This window comes from Tympanuchus pallidicinctus, unplaced genomic scaffold, assembly GCF_026119805.1.
Source record: "Tympanuchus pallidicinctus isolate F22 unplaced genomic scaffold, pur_lepc_1.0 scaffold19, whole genome shotgun sequence".
NCBI lineage: Eukaryota > Metazoa > Chordata > Aves > Galliformes > Phasianidae > Tympanuchus > Tympanuchus pallidicinctus.
In genome coordinates this window covers 9,302,534-9,319,006 of record NW_026294710.1, presented here as the reverse complement: position 1 = coordinate 9,319,006, position 16,473 = coordinate 9,302,534, and the positions used below count along the sequence as shown (strand labels likewise).

Genomic DNA, 16,473 nt, shown 5'->3' with positions numbered 1-16,473 from the left:
CAATATCTCAGCATACCTGCAGTGAGATTGACTCCCTGTTAATTGCTTATTTTTGAAGTGTGGTTTGTCTCTGTCATCCTGCAGAAGATGAATAGGACTGGTGTGTCTCATCTTAATATGATCCTTTCCCTTCCTCCTCTCCTTCTTTTCCCCTTTTCACCATATGACCCAGCAAGAGTTAATGTTAGTTTTAGTCCCACCACAAACAAGTGTACCAGCATGGAAGAAGTAAGGGCTATCATCTTTCAGGATCCTGTAGTCTAGTAAAAAAGAATAGAAAGATAGAAAACAAAGACATTTCCAATTTGTTTTGCTTTCTTTTTGTGTCATCTCATGAATGTGTGGTGGCACTTGGCCAAAAGTATTGCATTCAGACACAGAATATAAATGTTGAGGAAGGGATTGAGAAGAAAGAGGCTTAATGTTCTTCATAGGAAGGACGCTACGGGCGTTTTTCAACTCTGTTCCTCTTTCTCTTTCCCCATCACAACCTTCCTGTACACTCCCTTGTCCTTTAGCATTGGCAGAAGTGCTGGAAGCTCAGAAAGCCACACTTCATTTGTGAAAGGTTTCCCTAGGCAAAGAGGACTAAAGATGTCTTCTTTCCAGTCCCTCTGTGCAAGGAAGGTAGTACTACCTGCCTCATAAGGTACTGAATTGATTCTGGATGCCTCTGCAGCATGCAGAGGGGGCTCTGCAGCTAGATGAAGTGCAAGACATTTGGGGTTACTTGGGGTGGTTGAGCTGTGCTGGGTCCCTCATGGGCTCACAAGGAGTCTTTCCGCTTATTTTTGTGCAAAAGGCTTTGGTACCTTTCAGAATATAATTCTGATGAAAAATCATGAGCCATTAATCTTGTTACTAGCCATGACATTCCCTTATACTTCGATTTACGGCATCACTCAAACTTGTCATTTCCCTGGATGTCTTCCTCTGACTTCTGTGTCATTCAGTGATATTGCACTTGCAGGAGGAGGAATCTGCCCTCACAAATATTTTTGTGTTCTCACCTCTATGATTTATTAACCATCAACTTCTGCCTTGAGAAATCAAGATGTCATTTCCTTAGTAATTCCCTAGGAAAGAAAAAAGATTTACTGGGCAAAAGGGATCCTTCAAAATCAGGTACCAAACAAGACTTCACTCCAGGAAAACTGTTGTTGCTCTCTGTGCAGCTACTGAGGTGGCTGTGTGACCTGTAGGAAATAAGTTTGTTACAGTTTTATGGTTGCAGTCTTGTCTAGGGAAAATAAGGACAGTGATAATTGCTTTCTTTTGTAAAACACTTTAAGATTTATGGAATATGAATGACTGTTATTAAGTGAAAAGTGTTGCAAAGCTGGCTTAGTTGCGCCCTGTATTAACACAGTCCCATATCAGCCTATTGACCTCAGCGTGAACTACTCATTAAAGTTTATAGGACATTTTGTGGGTGAATTGAGGCAGTTATTCTGCTGAAAATATTGTACTGAAAAGCACGTTTAAGTCCATCAGCAGTGCTGACTTTTTTCTCTTTTCAAACTTTATTTGGAAAAACCACTGCAATTTTCTTAGTTTATTTATGAAAATTTATGATGGATATCTCCTTACTGTTAACTCAGATTTTTATCTCTTGGTATCTGTGATCCAGCAACTTATTCTAGCCATAGGATAAACATATAATAGCTTTTATACTGAGATAAAGAATGAGGTGTAAAACAGCATGATATCAAATGGAGCTGTATAAACTAATGAGATGCACAATCATATTTGAATGGCAAATATTCTTTTCATTGACACTAAATTAATTTTTTGTTTAGACTGCAGCTATGTTAGACATTGTTCTTTGAAAATCTTACATATTTTCCCAACCTTCAAGTAAGTGTGGTATTAAAGAAACTGATTTTGATTTATACTAGAGAAAAATAAAACAATAAACTTCTGTAGCAAATGTGTTAAATGAGTTACTTAAGCCGGTTGGGTCTGGCTTATTTTCAGAAATATTATTTATATGATAATGAAAAAGATCTACAGATGTTTTATTTTTGCTTCCAGATTAAACTTGGATTGTTTGAAGAGTGCAGAGATATTTCACGGTAGTGCAAAAAGTGCATAAGAAGAGAGCAAAATGAGAGCTTCCCAAGTACCGAATGCCTGCAGTCTGTTATCTTTAGCAATGCTGTTCCTTCCCGTCACTGGAACGTCAAAACAAAATATCCCAAGACTCAAACTTTCCTATAAAGGTAAACTTTTCAGCATTTTTTTTTCTGATTCTGCAACTTTTCTTTTTATGTGATGTTGCCAGCAGTTCATTACTGTTATAAGTAGGCAAATGAAACACATTTGTCACAGTTTCCAGAAATACATGGCAAAAACCTTGAGTATGGATGAATTTTACCCATTTCAGTTTTCTCCTAAAGGTTATTCATATACTGTACATTAGTTATGGGAGAGTCATTGTCTAAGCATAGACTTCTAGTGCTACTTGAAACAAGATGAGACCCACTGGTGTCCCACAGGGGGATGAGATGGGATTTGGGGAACATCAACACTTTTCTAGAGCATCAGGGAAAGTACCTCAAGTGTTCCAAGTGGTACCTAACTTGTAATCATTTTTTCTGTATTCTTCAATCGGTATGTGAAACTCATTAAGTGTTTTCTTTTAACCTTATTGTATCACAATGCTTGCTTTTCTGGGAATTTCTTAATCTTATGTATGCTGCTTGATGAGAATGTTGAGAAAATTGGGGGGTTTAAACACATATTTAAAGAAAATTCCTTTATGGTCATATTCTTACAGAAAGGAGATTTCTTGTTGCTTTGATTGCATAGTACATTTCCACAGCTTTCAAAAGACATGGAGATTTATCACTTTTTTTACTGATATTCTTTAGCTAATGCAAATGCTCTCCAGATAGTCATTTTTTCAGCTATGTCAGCACCCTGACCTTATGGGAGCTCATTCTGTTCTCAGTTTTTCTAACTTAGGTCTTTGTGTGCATTGTGGTATCACATTTGGGATGGTCTGACTGTACAGGAGGCTGTAAAGCCTTCATCGGTGGTTATGATATGCTTATCATGAGCTCTAATACTCTCAAGAATTTATTGAGTAAGCATAATGAAACACTAGCTTCTCTTTTGTTAGATGTGTATACCACTATGTATAGAATTACATTGGGCATATCTGTGTTTGAATGTGTTTTTTGAAAGAGAGACAGTGGAATAGAGATCAAGAGATCTTGACAACATTTTATAAATTCAGGAAACAGTTACACTCACTTAAGCCAATGAATACAGAAACTGAAAGACCTGACATGAGTTATGAATGTTAGCAGTAAAAAAAAAAAGAACCCTAACATATAGCCAGACTTTTCACAGCTAGGCCTTTTTGAGATAATTCCCAATAGCAGCATATACCATATGGTGATGGCATTAATTGTGGATTTGACACTCATGATTAGTGAATGCCTCTTGACTTCAAAAGCAGATAGCCTTTGGCAAAATCCTGATGGATGCATTTGGCAGGTAAGGAGAGCGGGAAAGAAAAATTATTGAGTTCAACACAGGGGAAAAAATTAAAAAAATACAACCTGAAATCTTAGTTTAAAATAGTGGCAGAGACCTGCTGGGAGTGGCTGTGAAAATGCCTGAGCTCGTTCAAAAAGACAAAGAATAGATGATTGATATTTAGGCCCTGACCCAAACTTTTATTAGCAACTTTATAAACCTTTCAGTTTGGCTTGAGGGTTACAGTTTGCTATCCAAACTTATCCACCTATATCCCTGTAGGGGGAAAAAAACCAACAGATATAAACCGGCACATAAATCTTGATTTGAAAAGCTTCAGTGTAACTGAAAAGCCAAAGGAGAGAGAATTACCAGATTTTATCATTGCTTTTTCTAGGAGGGAGGGTGTATTTTTCTTTTTCCACACGGAACTAGAAAAAAAGGTACTGTTTTTTTCACACTTGGAAGTGTTAAATTAAGAATGAGAGGAAGTCTTAAAGAGTCTTGTTTTATTCACTTGATATTATACTTCGGGATAATGTATGGATTAAAGAGAGAGAGAATAAGTAATTGAAAACACAGAGTTGCTGCTCATTCTGAAGGAAAATATTAATCCACCCAGGAGAATTAAATGCATCATTCCTGTATTTTTTTGGAAGATATCAAGTTTTGTTTCCAGAAACACTGCATGTCTTTCTAAGCCATGGCATGAAGAGTTCAGTGCTGTGGCCGCCCACTTCAAAAGAAACATGGATCAGGCATATTTAATCTGCAGATTATATTAGGTTGCTTATAAGTCTGTTCAAAGAACCACGATGCACCCAGGTGTCTCAGTTTTAAAGAATAATTCTGAAATTCTTCATTTGTGCTTGTCAGTGGATGCATTGTAAGTAGTGTGGGGTTGTGTCATAACTAAATTAAAGTTTGGTTGATGACAGCTGTTTGTCAGATGTTCTGACTATTTAATATAGTTGTCAAAACTAAGCTCACTATTTTTTTTTTTTTTTTCCCCTAAGCATTCTCACCAAAATAATTCCAAGGTTTCTGACAAGATGTAGGAGAAATTAACTGTCTTGCCAATTCTTCTAAAATTGTTATTGCCAATTCTAAAATTGTTAGAGTCGTGTCATTGACAAGTCCTAGCATCTCCATCCTTTGGAGTTTGAATGTCATGAGGAGGATGACACGAAGGGCTTTTCCATCCTTATGGAAAACTGATCAAACTTGGCCACATCAGGCAGTGCTGAAGACCTAATCACACATTCGTGTTCATTATGCTGCTAAAACTATTGTCTTCCAAGAGAAAGTTTTATCCTCTTCCAAAGGCGATGTGTTTACAGGATGGCAAAGCTCTATCATCCCAGAATGGCCGAGTATTTACTAGGGGTGGAAATAAGCAGGGCTTTCCCCTGCAGTTGCTTCATCTCACAGCTGTAGCTACTGAAGAGGAGCAGAGCGCACTGCAGCTGAGAGCTAGGAAACTGCTCCTTCCCATGTCCTGACAGAAAAGGGAAGGAGGAGCATGCCAAGGGGTGAGTGCTGAGAACGAAGGGTGAGGGACAGGAAGAGAGGAAGACAAAGGATGAGATGTATAAAATAACACGGAGGAAGAGAAAATTGAGTTAGAAGTTGGGGGCGGATAGAAGAAAAGGAAGAAGGAGAAGGGTGGAGTAGCTAAAAATGTTCCTAGAACTGCACAGGTGCTTCAGTAATCCTCTGTGCATCACAAGACCTCTGTGTTCAGGTGGTAATTAAAATTTTAGAGCTTGTTGGCGTGGCAGTTATGGGTTTTTGTCTTCTGAGAAGTACCTTAAGGTGTTGAAGCCTCTGCTGGGAAAGTTAAGGTGCAGATATTTCAGTGAATCATGAGTGTCAACGTGATGCTATATGGTGGATTTTCTTCATTCTTTGTGTCAGTTCTAAAATTACATGTTTAGAAAATCATACATCCATAAAACGATAAGCATGGACTAAAGTCAATTAAAATATCTTTTAATAGAGTTGCAAAATCAAGAGCATATTCTTAACTTGTGTTGATATAACACACTATGATGTTTAGTTACATTTCTCATCCTATATTCCTACTTCTTCTGATTCATTAGTCCATAGTATTTCTTTTTATCTTTTCAGTTTAGACTGTAGCTATTAGAGATTGGTGTATGTTATTCTTACTCGGGAAATTATTACTGCTTTCATGATACTTCTAGGGTGATCTCAGTACATAGACCTCATTTAATATTTCTTCTAGCTATTTTTCACAATGTTATGAGGTATTTTAATTATTATATCTTTAAAATTACAACAAAGTAAACAAATTATCTACTGATAGAGGACTACTACTAGGACCTGAATTTTTAGTAATACTCTATATTTTAATAGTGTTTGTATTACAGTATAGTTGCTGTCGAAGTAAAGGTATGTATTTATCATTTGTTCTGATGTACCTGGAGTTAACCTGTGACTATCATCCAAATTGCAGAACTCCTCAACACAGAAGTGGATTTCAATTTCCCTAAGCAGCACATACTTGCTGTCTACTACCTCATTTAACATCCTCATTTCAACAAGTGCAAAAAGTTGTAACATTATCATTCATAGAATGGCATCATTTCTGTTACTTAGGCTAGGAGGAGCCTGTGTCATAATTCATGCACATAAATACGTTGGGTTCATTTTGTATAGACAGTATATCTTTTGGTAATGGTCTTTGACAATTCATTGTCAGATACTTGTACAAAGATTTTGTTACAAGTGTATTCCTGGGTTTTACTTTTAGGAAGAATTGAAAACAGAAAAAAGCAAAACATTTTTTTCAACCACTTTCAGTTTTTGGTCTTCCTAAAATTTTCCAGTAGAAATGCAGACTCCTAGTTGCAAATTTAAATCTATGAGTTTGCTTTATTTCACTGTTTTTTTTTTTTTTTTTTTTTCTTTTTTTTTTCCGTGGATCTTTTAACAGTAGACTGGATGCTGAAGGAATTTATATTACCAAAGTGTGCTCCTTGCTTCCTTGGTTATAGGGTATGCCTCAGCCCAGATTTGTACACTATCACCAATGACACATCCATAGTTATATCCATGAACGCATATCATTTCTGTGCAGAAGAAATATGGCTGTGCAGCAGGAGCAAGCCACACAGTGCTGATTTGAGTGATCAGGGGACCAGAATCCTACGCTGTGACACAGCAAGCAGAAAAAGGCAAGACTAAACACAAACTTTAGATTTTGAAACAGAATTTACTTAACGCTTAAAATAGTTATAGCAGTGATTTAAATCTATTACACAGGAGCGTTATTTTGAGCTGACTTCTTCAAAATGAATACGTTTAGACACTACAGTTATGGCAAAGAGTTTGTCACATGAGTAAACTGGAGCAAGATTAAATATCCATGCCTTGCTTCTTTTCATCTTAACTAAGTGAACTAAGGACATGAAATTCTGCATTCTCTGTTTAAGGATGACAATGCTAAATAAACAGCCTCAGTGGAAATCAGCCACATTTAAGAAACGTTTCGCTTCATGCAGTGTTTCGTGTACATGTTTTTCTTCCCCCTAAGAACGGTACATTCTTATGACATGGCGAAAAAGAAAGCAGATGATTACATTTTTGTGCCAGGAATTCTTTTGAAAATTTCACTGGATTAGTGCATTTCCTTAATTTTCTAAAAATGATCTTTCGGACATATTACATTACAATGTCAAACATCCTGTTTTCTGAATTATTTTTTCTCTAACCGTACTTCATTTTAGAACTAATGGATTGCTTAACTATTGCATCAGAGCAGTTAGTTTGATCTGTTTCAGTAAAGTTGGCTTGTGTCCATGGCATGCATTGTTTAATTATTCGTGTAAAATATAGTTCTAATTGTATAGCTTTGAGATCCTCATTTAGACTGCTTGCAACAGTGTGGGTAATCCTGGTATCACAAAGTGGGTGTTGCACCGCTATGAATGCCTGGAACGTGGCAAAGTGATGATGTATAAAAAAACCTAGAAATGAGCTTACACTTCTACAGCTGTGCTTGCTTTACAGGAAGAGGAAGAAAGATCAGTAAAAACATGCTTTTGTGGTAATATCAGTTGTTGTAATTTTGAATACCCATGATGATCAAAGAAAATCAGCTCAGAGGAAGTGTTGCTTTTCTTGGATCATTTATTTTATTTGTTAATAAACTCATTTTTTTATTATTATTTATAGAGAAAAAATATCTGAGGTTCCTTTGTAGAGTAATTATCTGTATGTGAGTATTAAGATCCTACCATTAGGTGATTTTCAGGTCATGAAATAGAATTTTCCAGTTTGGTCTTAGTAATGCTTTCTGAAGGTGGTGTGCATTGACACTGCAAGTATCCCTTGGGATGAAGGCAGATGGGTGTTGCTCTCCATTTGAGTAAGGAGTCTTGTATATACTGTAGACTAAGTATAAACTTAAGGGGGTTTATGATGTTTTAGTAACAGGAAAACCAGCAACTTTCTTACATTTTTTCCCTTTTTAAACAAGTGGACTTGGAGGTCAGATCCAACTATATGTTGCATTTTCTGTCATATAATTATCACATATATAATGTCCTGGAGAGAAGCCTCCAGTCAGTGACATCAACAGTTTACATAGCAGCTGAACTAAGAATAACCTTGGAGAACTGACCCGTATCAACCTCTTAACAGTGTAAACAGCCTGTAGCTCACAGCAGTTTTCTTTTTTCATGATCACAAAAGGCCCCAAATTGGATGAAAAAAGAACTGTGTTCGCAAAATACCAAACTGTTCTGCTGAATGTTCACTTGATTGAATCTCATAAGATGAGACAAAAACAAAAGAATAAGCCTTTGGGAACAGTGATTGTTGTCTTGTAAAATGTAGGATGAGACAACATCAAAAATTGGTTCACGAGAAGAAAAATACGGGGAAGGTACATGATAAATGGCATCAACTTTGAAGAGGTTACTTTCAAAAATACTTCTCTAATTGCCCTTTTACTCAGGACAGTTGCAAAACTAATCCTGAGTAGTTCTGGAGATCCCAGCCTTGTTCTCTTTCTATGCAGTAATTTGAGGGCATGATCCTCTTGACGTCACTGTGTGTAGCGGTGTACATCTGTGGCTGCGGAGCAAGTTCTCAAGTCACATCCTATTTCCTTTTCCTCCCACCCCATTTCTTCTGCTCCATATATAGACATGTTCCTCAAACAATGGCTGTTCTGAAGTAAGACCTTTGGAGGTAAATAAACACACAAAGAGACAGCAGAAAGAGATAGAGACAAAATTTCCTGTTTTGTACTGGAGCATCAACAGAGAAAGGATTGGATAGTTGTGGTTGAGAGAGGCATTTAGTAAAGCATGTGAGTAACAAAGGTGCCTTTTCCAGGCTTTCTTCTTTGTGATCCAAATCCTGGCTGAGATGTACCATAGAGTTTCATGACTAAGATATTACTGAAGATACCAAAGTTTTATGTTCAGTTTATCTGGCATCTTTGGGAAGACTACGTCATCCATACAACTTGGATTTATTTGAAAAATATTTCTTTTTAAATATGTTACATAACAGCTGTCTATTTGACATCCATTGGTGCTCCAAGGAGGAGAAATAACTGCAAATAATACAAATAAAAAAGGTAAACCTGCCTACATTCCAATGTTAAGTGGCTTTTGCCTGTATACTAATAACTGAAAGAAGCAATTGGACAGTGCACACAGTTAGCCTGTGCACTTTGCCCTGTAATTTGTGGTTAGCGTGGTCCTGTCTCGGTGTTGCCTAGGAAGCCTATAAAACAGGTATTGGGTCTACCTGCATTTCTGTACATGAGACTCTGAATCTGATACAGACTTCTAGGCAAAATTCCAGCATAAATAAGGGAATTAATGAAGAATTTAAGTGACCTCTTATTTTAATGGTTTCATAGAACTTAACTCCTGCCGGTATCAGGAAAAAATAACTGATAATTGCATTTTGCTCTGCCATGATGGAGCATTATGCTAGTTCAAACTATTATCATGTGAACTGTTTTCATTTTCACTGCTGTAAATGGTCCTTTCATACTGCCAGTGCAAGACTATTTTAAAAATCTACCTCTGCATTAGCTAATTGAATTACTATGCTACACTTGCTTTTTAATCAAATAAAATGCATCTGGAAAATTGGAAAAAAAAAGCGAATGTTTTCCTAAATATTTTAAGTTTCCTGAAAATAATCATTTTCTACATTTAAACCACATTTGTTCTAAAGTGTGTCCATCCTGTGTAGTTACCGCAGATAATGACTATGTGGCTTAAAACTGTGCTTCCCAGCAACAATTGCATTTCTGTACTGCACTCCTACAGGAATTTAGAACAGGGCCATTATTTTTGCCTGGTGAGATCAACCGGATGTGACTATGGAAAAGCTGAAATATTAATGCTCTGACAAAATGTTCATTTTCCTCATTCAAAGCATGTGAAAAGAGAAATAAAAAATCTCTGGCTTGTGTCAGATAGGGAACCCCTCTGTGGGGACAGGAACTAACAGTTTCATGTGGGGAGAGCAAGCAGGAACCTCCAGAAGTGGGCTGCCAACAGAGGAAGTGTCTATTCCACTGGCAGGTAAATCTGCTCACAGAGGTCCTGGCCCTTCCCCCCCCTTCCTGAGCAGGCACATCCCACACCATTCCCCTCAGCCCTTCCCAATACTGCTTACCAGTTCACACTAATCACCTCATTGACTGTATCAGCTCTGTGTCCTCATCCATCTGGATCTTTACCAACCCAGTCAAGAAACCAGAAGAGGTTTTTGAAGCTGTTGATGAGTAATTTTGCTTGTCCTCAGGGGACTGCAGGGAGGGCGCTGAAGGGCCATCAGCGCTTAAGAGATGTTACAGACCCTCAGACAGTGGTTTCATGGCAACTGAGCCAAAATAATACTGTGCTGCTTTTGGAAGGAGGATGCCTCCCTCTCCACTCTATCTCCCCAAACACATACGTGCACTTCTCTCCGTTCTCATCCACTCCCAGATGCATGGACCTGCCCTTTCTCTTGCACCAGCACCAGCTCTCATCAGCTCCTTTGACAAGGATCTGCTGGTAGGTAGGACTTTATATCTTACTTGGCTTTACAGTCTGACCATCCAGCTTTTCAGGGCTCTGGTCCAATACTTGGCTTCAGAAAAGAGCCCCCATGTCTTCTTGCTATATACTCAGGGCTAGATCCTCAGCAGATAAAATTATTGCAGGTCCCAAAAGTTAAACCAAGGGTCTAGCTCTAAATCCTGATGAGAGTGTGTGTGTCTGTGAAGCATGTAGAGGATGGGGGAAAGAGGGACTTAAAGCTGTTTAGTGCTTCTATAAACATCTGTGTTGGTCACAGGCACTAGCTACAACTGGCATATATAACAGTAGTATGAAAATTGCAAATAGGTTTCAATGATAGCTACAATAGGCGAAAAATATGGATTTTTTTTCTTTTCTGTTAGCTCTTCTTTCAAATCTTAAAAACAGAGGCACTAATGAAGTAACAAAAAACCTGATTGGCATTAGCTCTCCTTTGCACTGTCATTTCATCAGGAACAGCTCATGCTGCTCTATCTCTCTTGAGTCAGTTACTGTCAATATTAATATGTTTTCCAGTTGCATGCCATCTGACACTTTTACTACAGCTGAGTTATTCATGCCTCTGCAGTTCAGGTTCTCTCATCTTGGCTACTTTATTATTATTTATATTTTTATATTATATTATTATTTTAATGTGAATATTACTCTCATTAGGAAGCTGATAACTACATTTGATGAAAAAATGTATTATTAGTATCTGTAACCTTTAATAAACCAATAGCTTTTGTACACAACAGATATAGTCCCAATGGAGCAAGTCCTGGCATCAGATGTGCAGCCTAAGAACACAGGTTTGAGCAAAAGGAATCGAGCTCCCCAACAGAGCTGTCAGCACCCATCTGCAGTGCCAGACCAGCTGAGCCAAATCCAGTCTTCATGGCTGATTATGGTTTTCACGAGCTGTAGTTTCAAAACCTGGGGAAAAAATCCACACTGCAATCTCATTTGCTAGATGCGTGACAAAATTCACTACTTTAATATCTTCAGGATGGCATTTATTCTACAAAGCAAAAACTGAGCAAAGATTTGAACCCGCTTCAAATTTCGCACAGGATACTGATATCAGGCAGTATGGGCAGGAGAAACAGCACAGCCTGCTGTTTTTTTCATGAACCCACAGATATATGGGCTCTAAGAGTCTGCATGCATCGTCAGAGAAACTTCGTGTTCTCAGAAGTTTCTCTGAAGATGAAGTACTGTGAAAACTGAAGTTGCAGGTGCTTCAAAATACTTTAGCCATTTTTGTGCCACTCTGAATTTTTATAACATGGCATGAGATGGCAAGCTGGTTGGAACAGTAAAACTGATTCACAACCAATGAGTGAGGCTTCTTTGGACAAGTGAGTTGAGGATTTTGAGATTATTTCCCCCTGAAGCATATCACTGATGTCCTACTTTCTGCATATTTGATTGGCAAGAGGCTTGGAAATGGTTAACCACAATAAAAACTGAAATTCTAATTAGAGTTGACGTGGGTAGCAGAAATTCAACTGAAGCTGTTTTTCCCTCAGGTTCAGTGAATTTATAGTTTATTTGTTACTCTGGCTCTAGTGAAGGGGTTTTTCACTATGCCTATAGGAATAGGTGAACCTATGGGCTGCTCCTTTAGCATAAATGAGAGGTTTTCTTTCAGCTGCTTGATGCTCAGGTTGCTGGAAAGTGATTTTAAAAGACAGGGCTAGCACTTGGTCTCTGGTCAAGTAAACAATTCCTTTTCTATGAGGTCAGGAAAAAAACAGGCCTCTGATTTCAATAGTAGTCTAAAACTATTCTGGTATATATAAGAAAAATATTGTAAGTTCTTGGAGAAAAATATTCTCTCACCACTGCGATGCTTTCAGTAGGATTGAAAATAAGGTTGAAGTGGAAGAAGCAGATTTCTGTCATGTAACTCAGATTATTTACCCTTTATGCAAAATACTGGCAGCCAGGATGAGGTTCTGTGTGAGAGAAAGGAAAAACAGATACGTGCAGCGCTTACAATTGAACCTGAGAAAACTGAGATGATGGGCTTGTTTTGGTGTTTTTTTTTTTTTGTTTTGTTTTGTTTTGTTTTGTTTTTTGCGTGGTGTGCATTTTCCTTAGAGAAATTTGTTGTCCTTCAAGCCCATCAATGTTACTTCTGTAGATGAATGTGTGGTGAGATGCCAGCGATTATCTACGCAGTACCAAAGCTCTTAGGCTTGCCAGTCATTTATATTTATTTTTGTAGTGCTTATTCTATGTCCAAAGGATTGCTTAAAAGAAAAAAAAAAAGATGATTTAATTTTGCATTGAAAACAACAGTGAGTTTGCTTTCCTTGGCAGTATTTCAAGAAAGATAAACTACTTAGAAAAAGAACTCTGTGCTAATCCACTGGTTTAGGTCTTCTTCACAAAACCAAATGTTTCACTCAGATGCATTTTCACTTGTGCTTTGTAAAAAAAAAAACCCAACAATTATTTTATTTGGCTCTTTGAGGGTTATGAATCAGTCCTTTGCATTTCTTTTCACCAACAACAAGACATCACAAAACAGCTTTTAATCATCTCTGCAATGATAACATTTTGCAGGTTATTTGTGCAGCTGTTTCTCTAGTCAAATTTATTTGCAGTTTAAACACAGCATTTAAATTCAGGGTGCTTCAAGGTTTTCATTAGATGTAGTTGTTTTGAAGCAGGTTGAGGAGTTCCTTTTCTTCCAGTTCAGTCATAGCCTGTCATTACAAAAATGCCTGGCCACAGAGACTTTTCTGAGTCTCTGTGAAATTTTTCCAGGTTTCCGGAGTGCTCACACCATGCTGGAGTGAGGAGCAACAGCATGATCATGGAATATATGACTTGAAGCCAAGAAGTCTAAATATGCTGTATAAATGTAAATATGTATTATCGGAATAGGATAGCACTTTTTTCTTTAGAAAGCCTTACAATGAGGCACTGGTACTGTAGATATTTGAAGTGAGCAATGATCAAGCTGTTGTGAAGCAAGTCCACTGAGACACCTTTCTAAATGAATAAGAAACACTTATTAATCTAACTCCTACCACTCCATAGTGAAATATTAACCCAAAAGACATTTTGCTGAATATTCATTTAATGGCCAGACTGGAGTCTGTGAAAGAAAAAAAATATTTAATTTTCAGTACAATGCCATATACACACTATAAATTGAATGTTGAATGTGCAGGCATACGAGATCATCTCTGTAACTAACTTTGCTTTTTGCACTGTGAGAGAGCTATTCTATATTTGAGTGGCTTCAGATAAAGTCATTTGAATCAACTGCTTTTTTAAATAGAATATGCACTCCTGAATGTGAATGGACAAGTATGCTTTTCATAGTGAATTTTTCCAGTGTGATATCCTAGGTCATATTTAAAAAGTCTTGCTGCAAATGGCAACGTTAACTGATAAAGATGGATTGTTTTGTTTTTGTCAAGTGAAAATAATGATTAATTTGGCTGTAATTTAATCAATTCTCTGTTAATGTTTACTTGTCAACTTTTATTAGTCATGTTTTAATTTTAATCTTATCAGTGGAAATTTTCTTATTTCCAAGCTCTTTTCAACAGTTAGCAAATAACTGACCAAACCTGATTCTTCACCACTTTGCAGATTGTGTTGTAATTTACATCAGTAAGAAATCAGTGTGCAGTGTTGTCATTTTAATCTGGAACATTTTACAAATGCTTTCCTTGTGATGTGATGGAACGAATGGCTTTACAAGGCACCAGACAGGGCTCATTCCCATTTGGGCGTTTCAGCCATGAGAAAACTTTATCCCTCCTCATTGTAGCTGTCCTAGGTGGTTCTCAGTAACGAGAGATACTAGAAATTTTTAGCAATAGATGATAACTGTGCTTTTGGTATGGTCACTACAGAGACCTTTCCTTCCACATAAGAAAGAAATAGGAAGTGGAATCTGTCTCAGTGATCTTCTGTGTATGTAGAGAATTAGGTCAAGATATTTGGGAATGTGACATACTTGCAAAGTGCAATGGATTGCATGGCTGCAGACAATGAATTCAAGTGTTGTATGTGTTTGTGCATATGCTCTCCTTGCTCAGATCAAATTTCTAGAGCTGGAGATGAGAAGGAATTTGTAAGGAATTTGTTAGTGTATGCAGTGGATTGGATAACCTAGTAATGCAGCCAGCTCTTACATCATGGGTGGAGAAGAGAAAGACATTTACTTAGAAATGCTCAAATGATAAACAGTATTTTAGAGATCAAGCAAGAAGAATCTGAGTAGCCCAAGGGAGCTAACTCCTCCAGTTTTGCTGTGGTCAGCATCAGAGAATACCTTCCCAGTAAACATCTCCATCACATCCAGAACCAAAATTTCCAGTCTGAAAAAACAAGGGAGGAGTTTTGTACAGAGTATGATATCTAATGCAGACACATGTACATCATACAAAAATTAAGAGTCTCAAGGCACCTGTCTTATAACAGAGAGCCCAACAACAACAAAAGTGTAAGGAGTCATAAATCCTTGTTTCTTACAGGGGTTAAAACACAGTAGTGAAGTGAGCTAATAAGCTTCAGAAGTTGGGGGGTTTAGAGGGCTTTTCTTTTTTTTCTTAAAAAACAAAACAAAACATATTTATAAAATTTGTTTGGCTATTCATCAGTCACTTCTCATGTAAGCAGTTTGGGTGGGATTTAAGCATTTGCAGTACAGCGCTATTCACAACTTATTCCTGTGTGATCTTGCAGTCAATTAATAAGCTGGTCTTTCAAAGAGTTACTAATGTGCAGAATAGTGAGAACATCTTTGTGCAAAAGATAGGCAAAAAAAGGATTCTCAAGGAATATAAAGTTTAACTTGTGATTTTCAATATGATATAAGATTTTTCAGTATACTGCCAAATAAATCCCACCTAGGGGAATAAGATCTGCCGTACAAGACAGTTTGTTTTCAGACTATATTGTGACAGTGTTCAGCGGTGTGCCAGATAAAACCACACAAGCTTAAGTAAAAGCGAGATAGCAAAAATAAAAAAAAAAAAAAAAAAAATCAATTGTACACCAGATAGTCATTTGAATAATGTTCAAATATTTTTTCCTCCCATAGTGCTGGTTATTAACTATCAACAGCACTTAATCTTTGCTTTGCCTATTACAGGTTTTGTGATAAATTTTGGAGAAAAATCACTCTATTTTGTTCAGGAGTTACTCTGCAGAGCACTGGAATGATTTTCATCATGATCAGGAAGTGTAAATAATTTGTGCTATAAATCTAACCTCTCTATCTGAAAAGATACATTGTCCATATAGAACTAAGAAGGCGGAAATATCTTCAATTTTATTTTCAATTAAACACAGGATTTGCTTTTCTGTCCCAAGATTTCTGACTGGTTTATCTTGGAGAGATTGCTTGTGGAAGAACTTTTTCATGTGTTTATTTTTGTTCTCCACGAATTAGTAACTGTTCAACATTACTGTACTCTCATTGTGCTCTTTTCTATATGTTGTTTGTGTTCCTCCAAAATTACATCCGCGGGAGGCTTCAAACTCTACTTTAGGATCCTTTAGCTTTTTGTGGAGAAGGCATAGATTCTTTCATTAGTTTCATGGTGTAACATGTTTTTTTCTTAATTACTTTTGAAGGAAATTGGAACCCACTATGAAATTACAGGAAAAGTTGTTTTGGAAAATCGACCTCTTATTAGGGAAAGGGTTTGATGATAAATTACAAGCCACAGTCAGAACTGTGCCCTAACTTTCCCTGCAGGGAGGGCAGTGATACAATGACAGCCACACAGCACCACCTCTGTAAGGAAAATAAAATACTGACCCCAGGACTTTAAAGGCACTGTACTCAATACTCACCTTAATATGCCTCTATATTGCTCTCTCTTTCAGGTTTCAATTTTCAATTGCACTTGTAGTAATTGGAAATTTAATTGCAACAATTTTCTGTATT

The 16,473-nt window shown here is 37.2% G+C and overlaps 1 protein-coding gene across 6 annotated transcripts in view; it reads left to right on the top strand.

Moving 5' to 3' along the window:
- Positions 1-16,473, top strand: part of SEMA3D (semaphorin 3D) — a 143,910-nt gene that overhangs the window by 43,589 nt on the left and 83,848 nt on the right. For 5 of the 6 annotated variants that reach the window (XM_052681031.1, XM_052681032.1, XM_052681035.1 and 2 more), the window contains exon 2: positions 2,035-2,222. In XM_052681031.1, coding sequence (XP_052536991.1) covers positions 2,108-2,222 — 115 coding nt within the window. In that variant the 5' untranslated portion in view covers positions 2,035-2,107. Of the gene's footprint in view, positions 1-987; positions 1,126-2,034; positions 2,223-16,473 lie in introns of those variants that run through there. The other variant, XM_052681034.1, reaches the window with a different exon arrangement.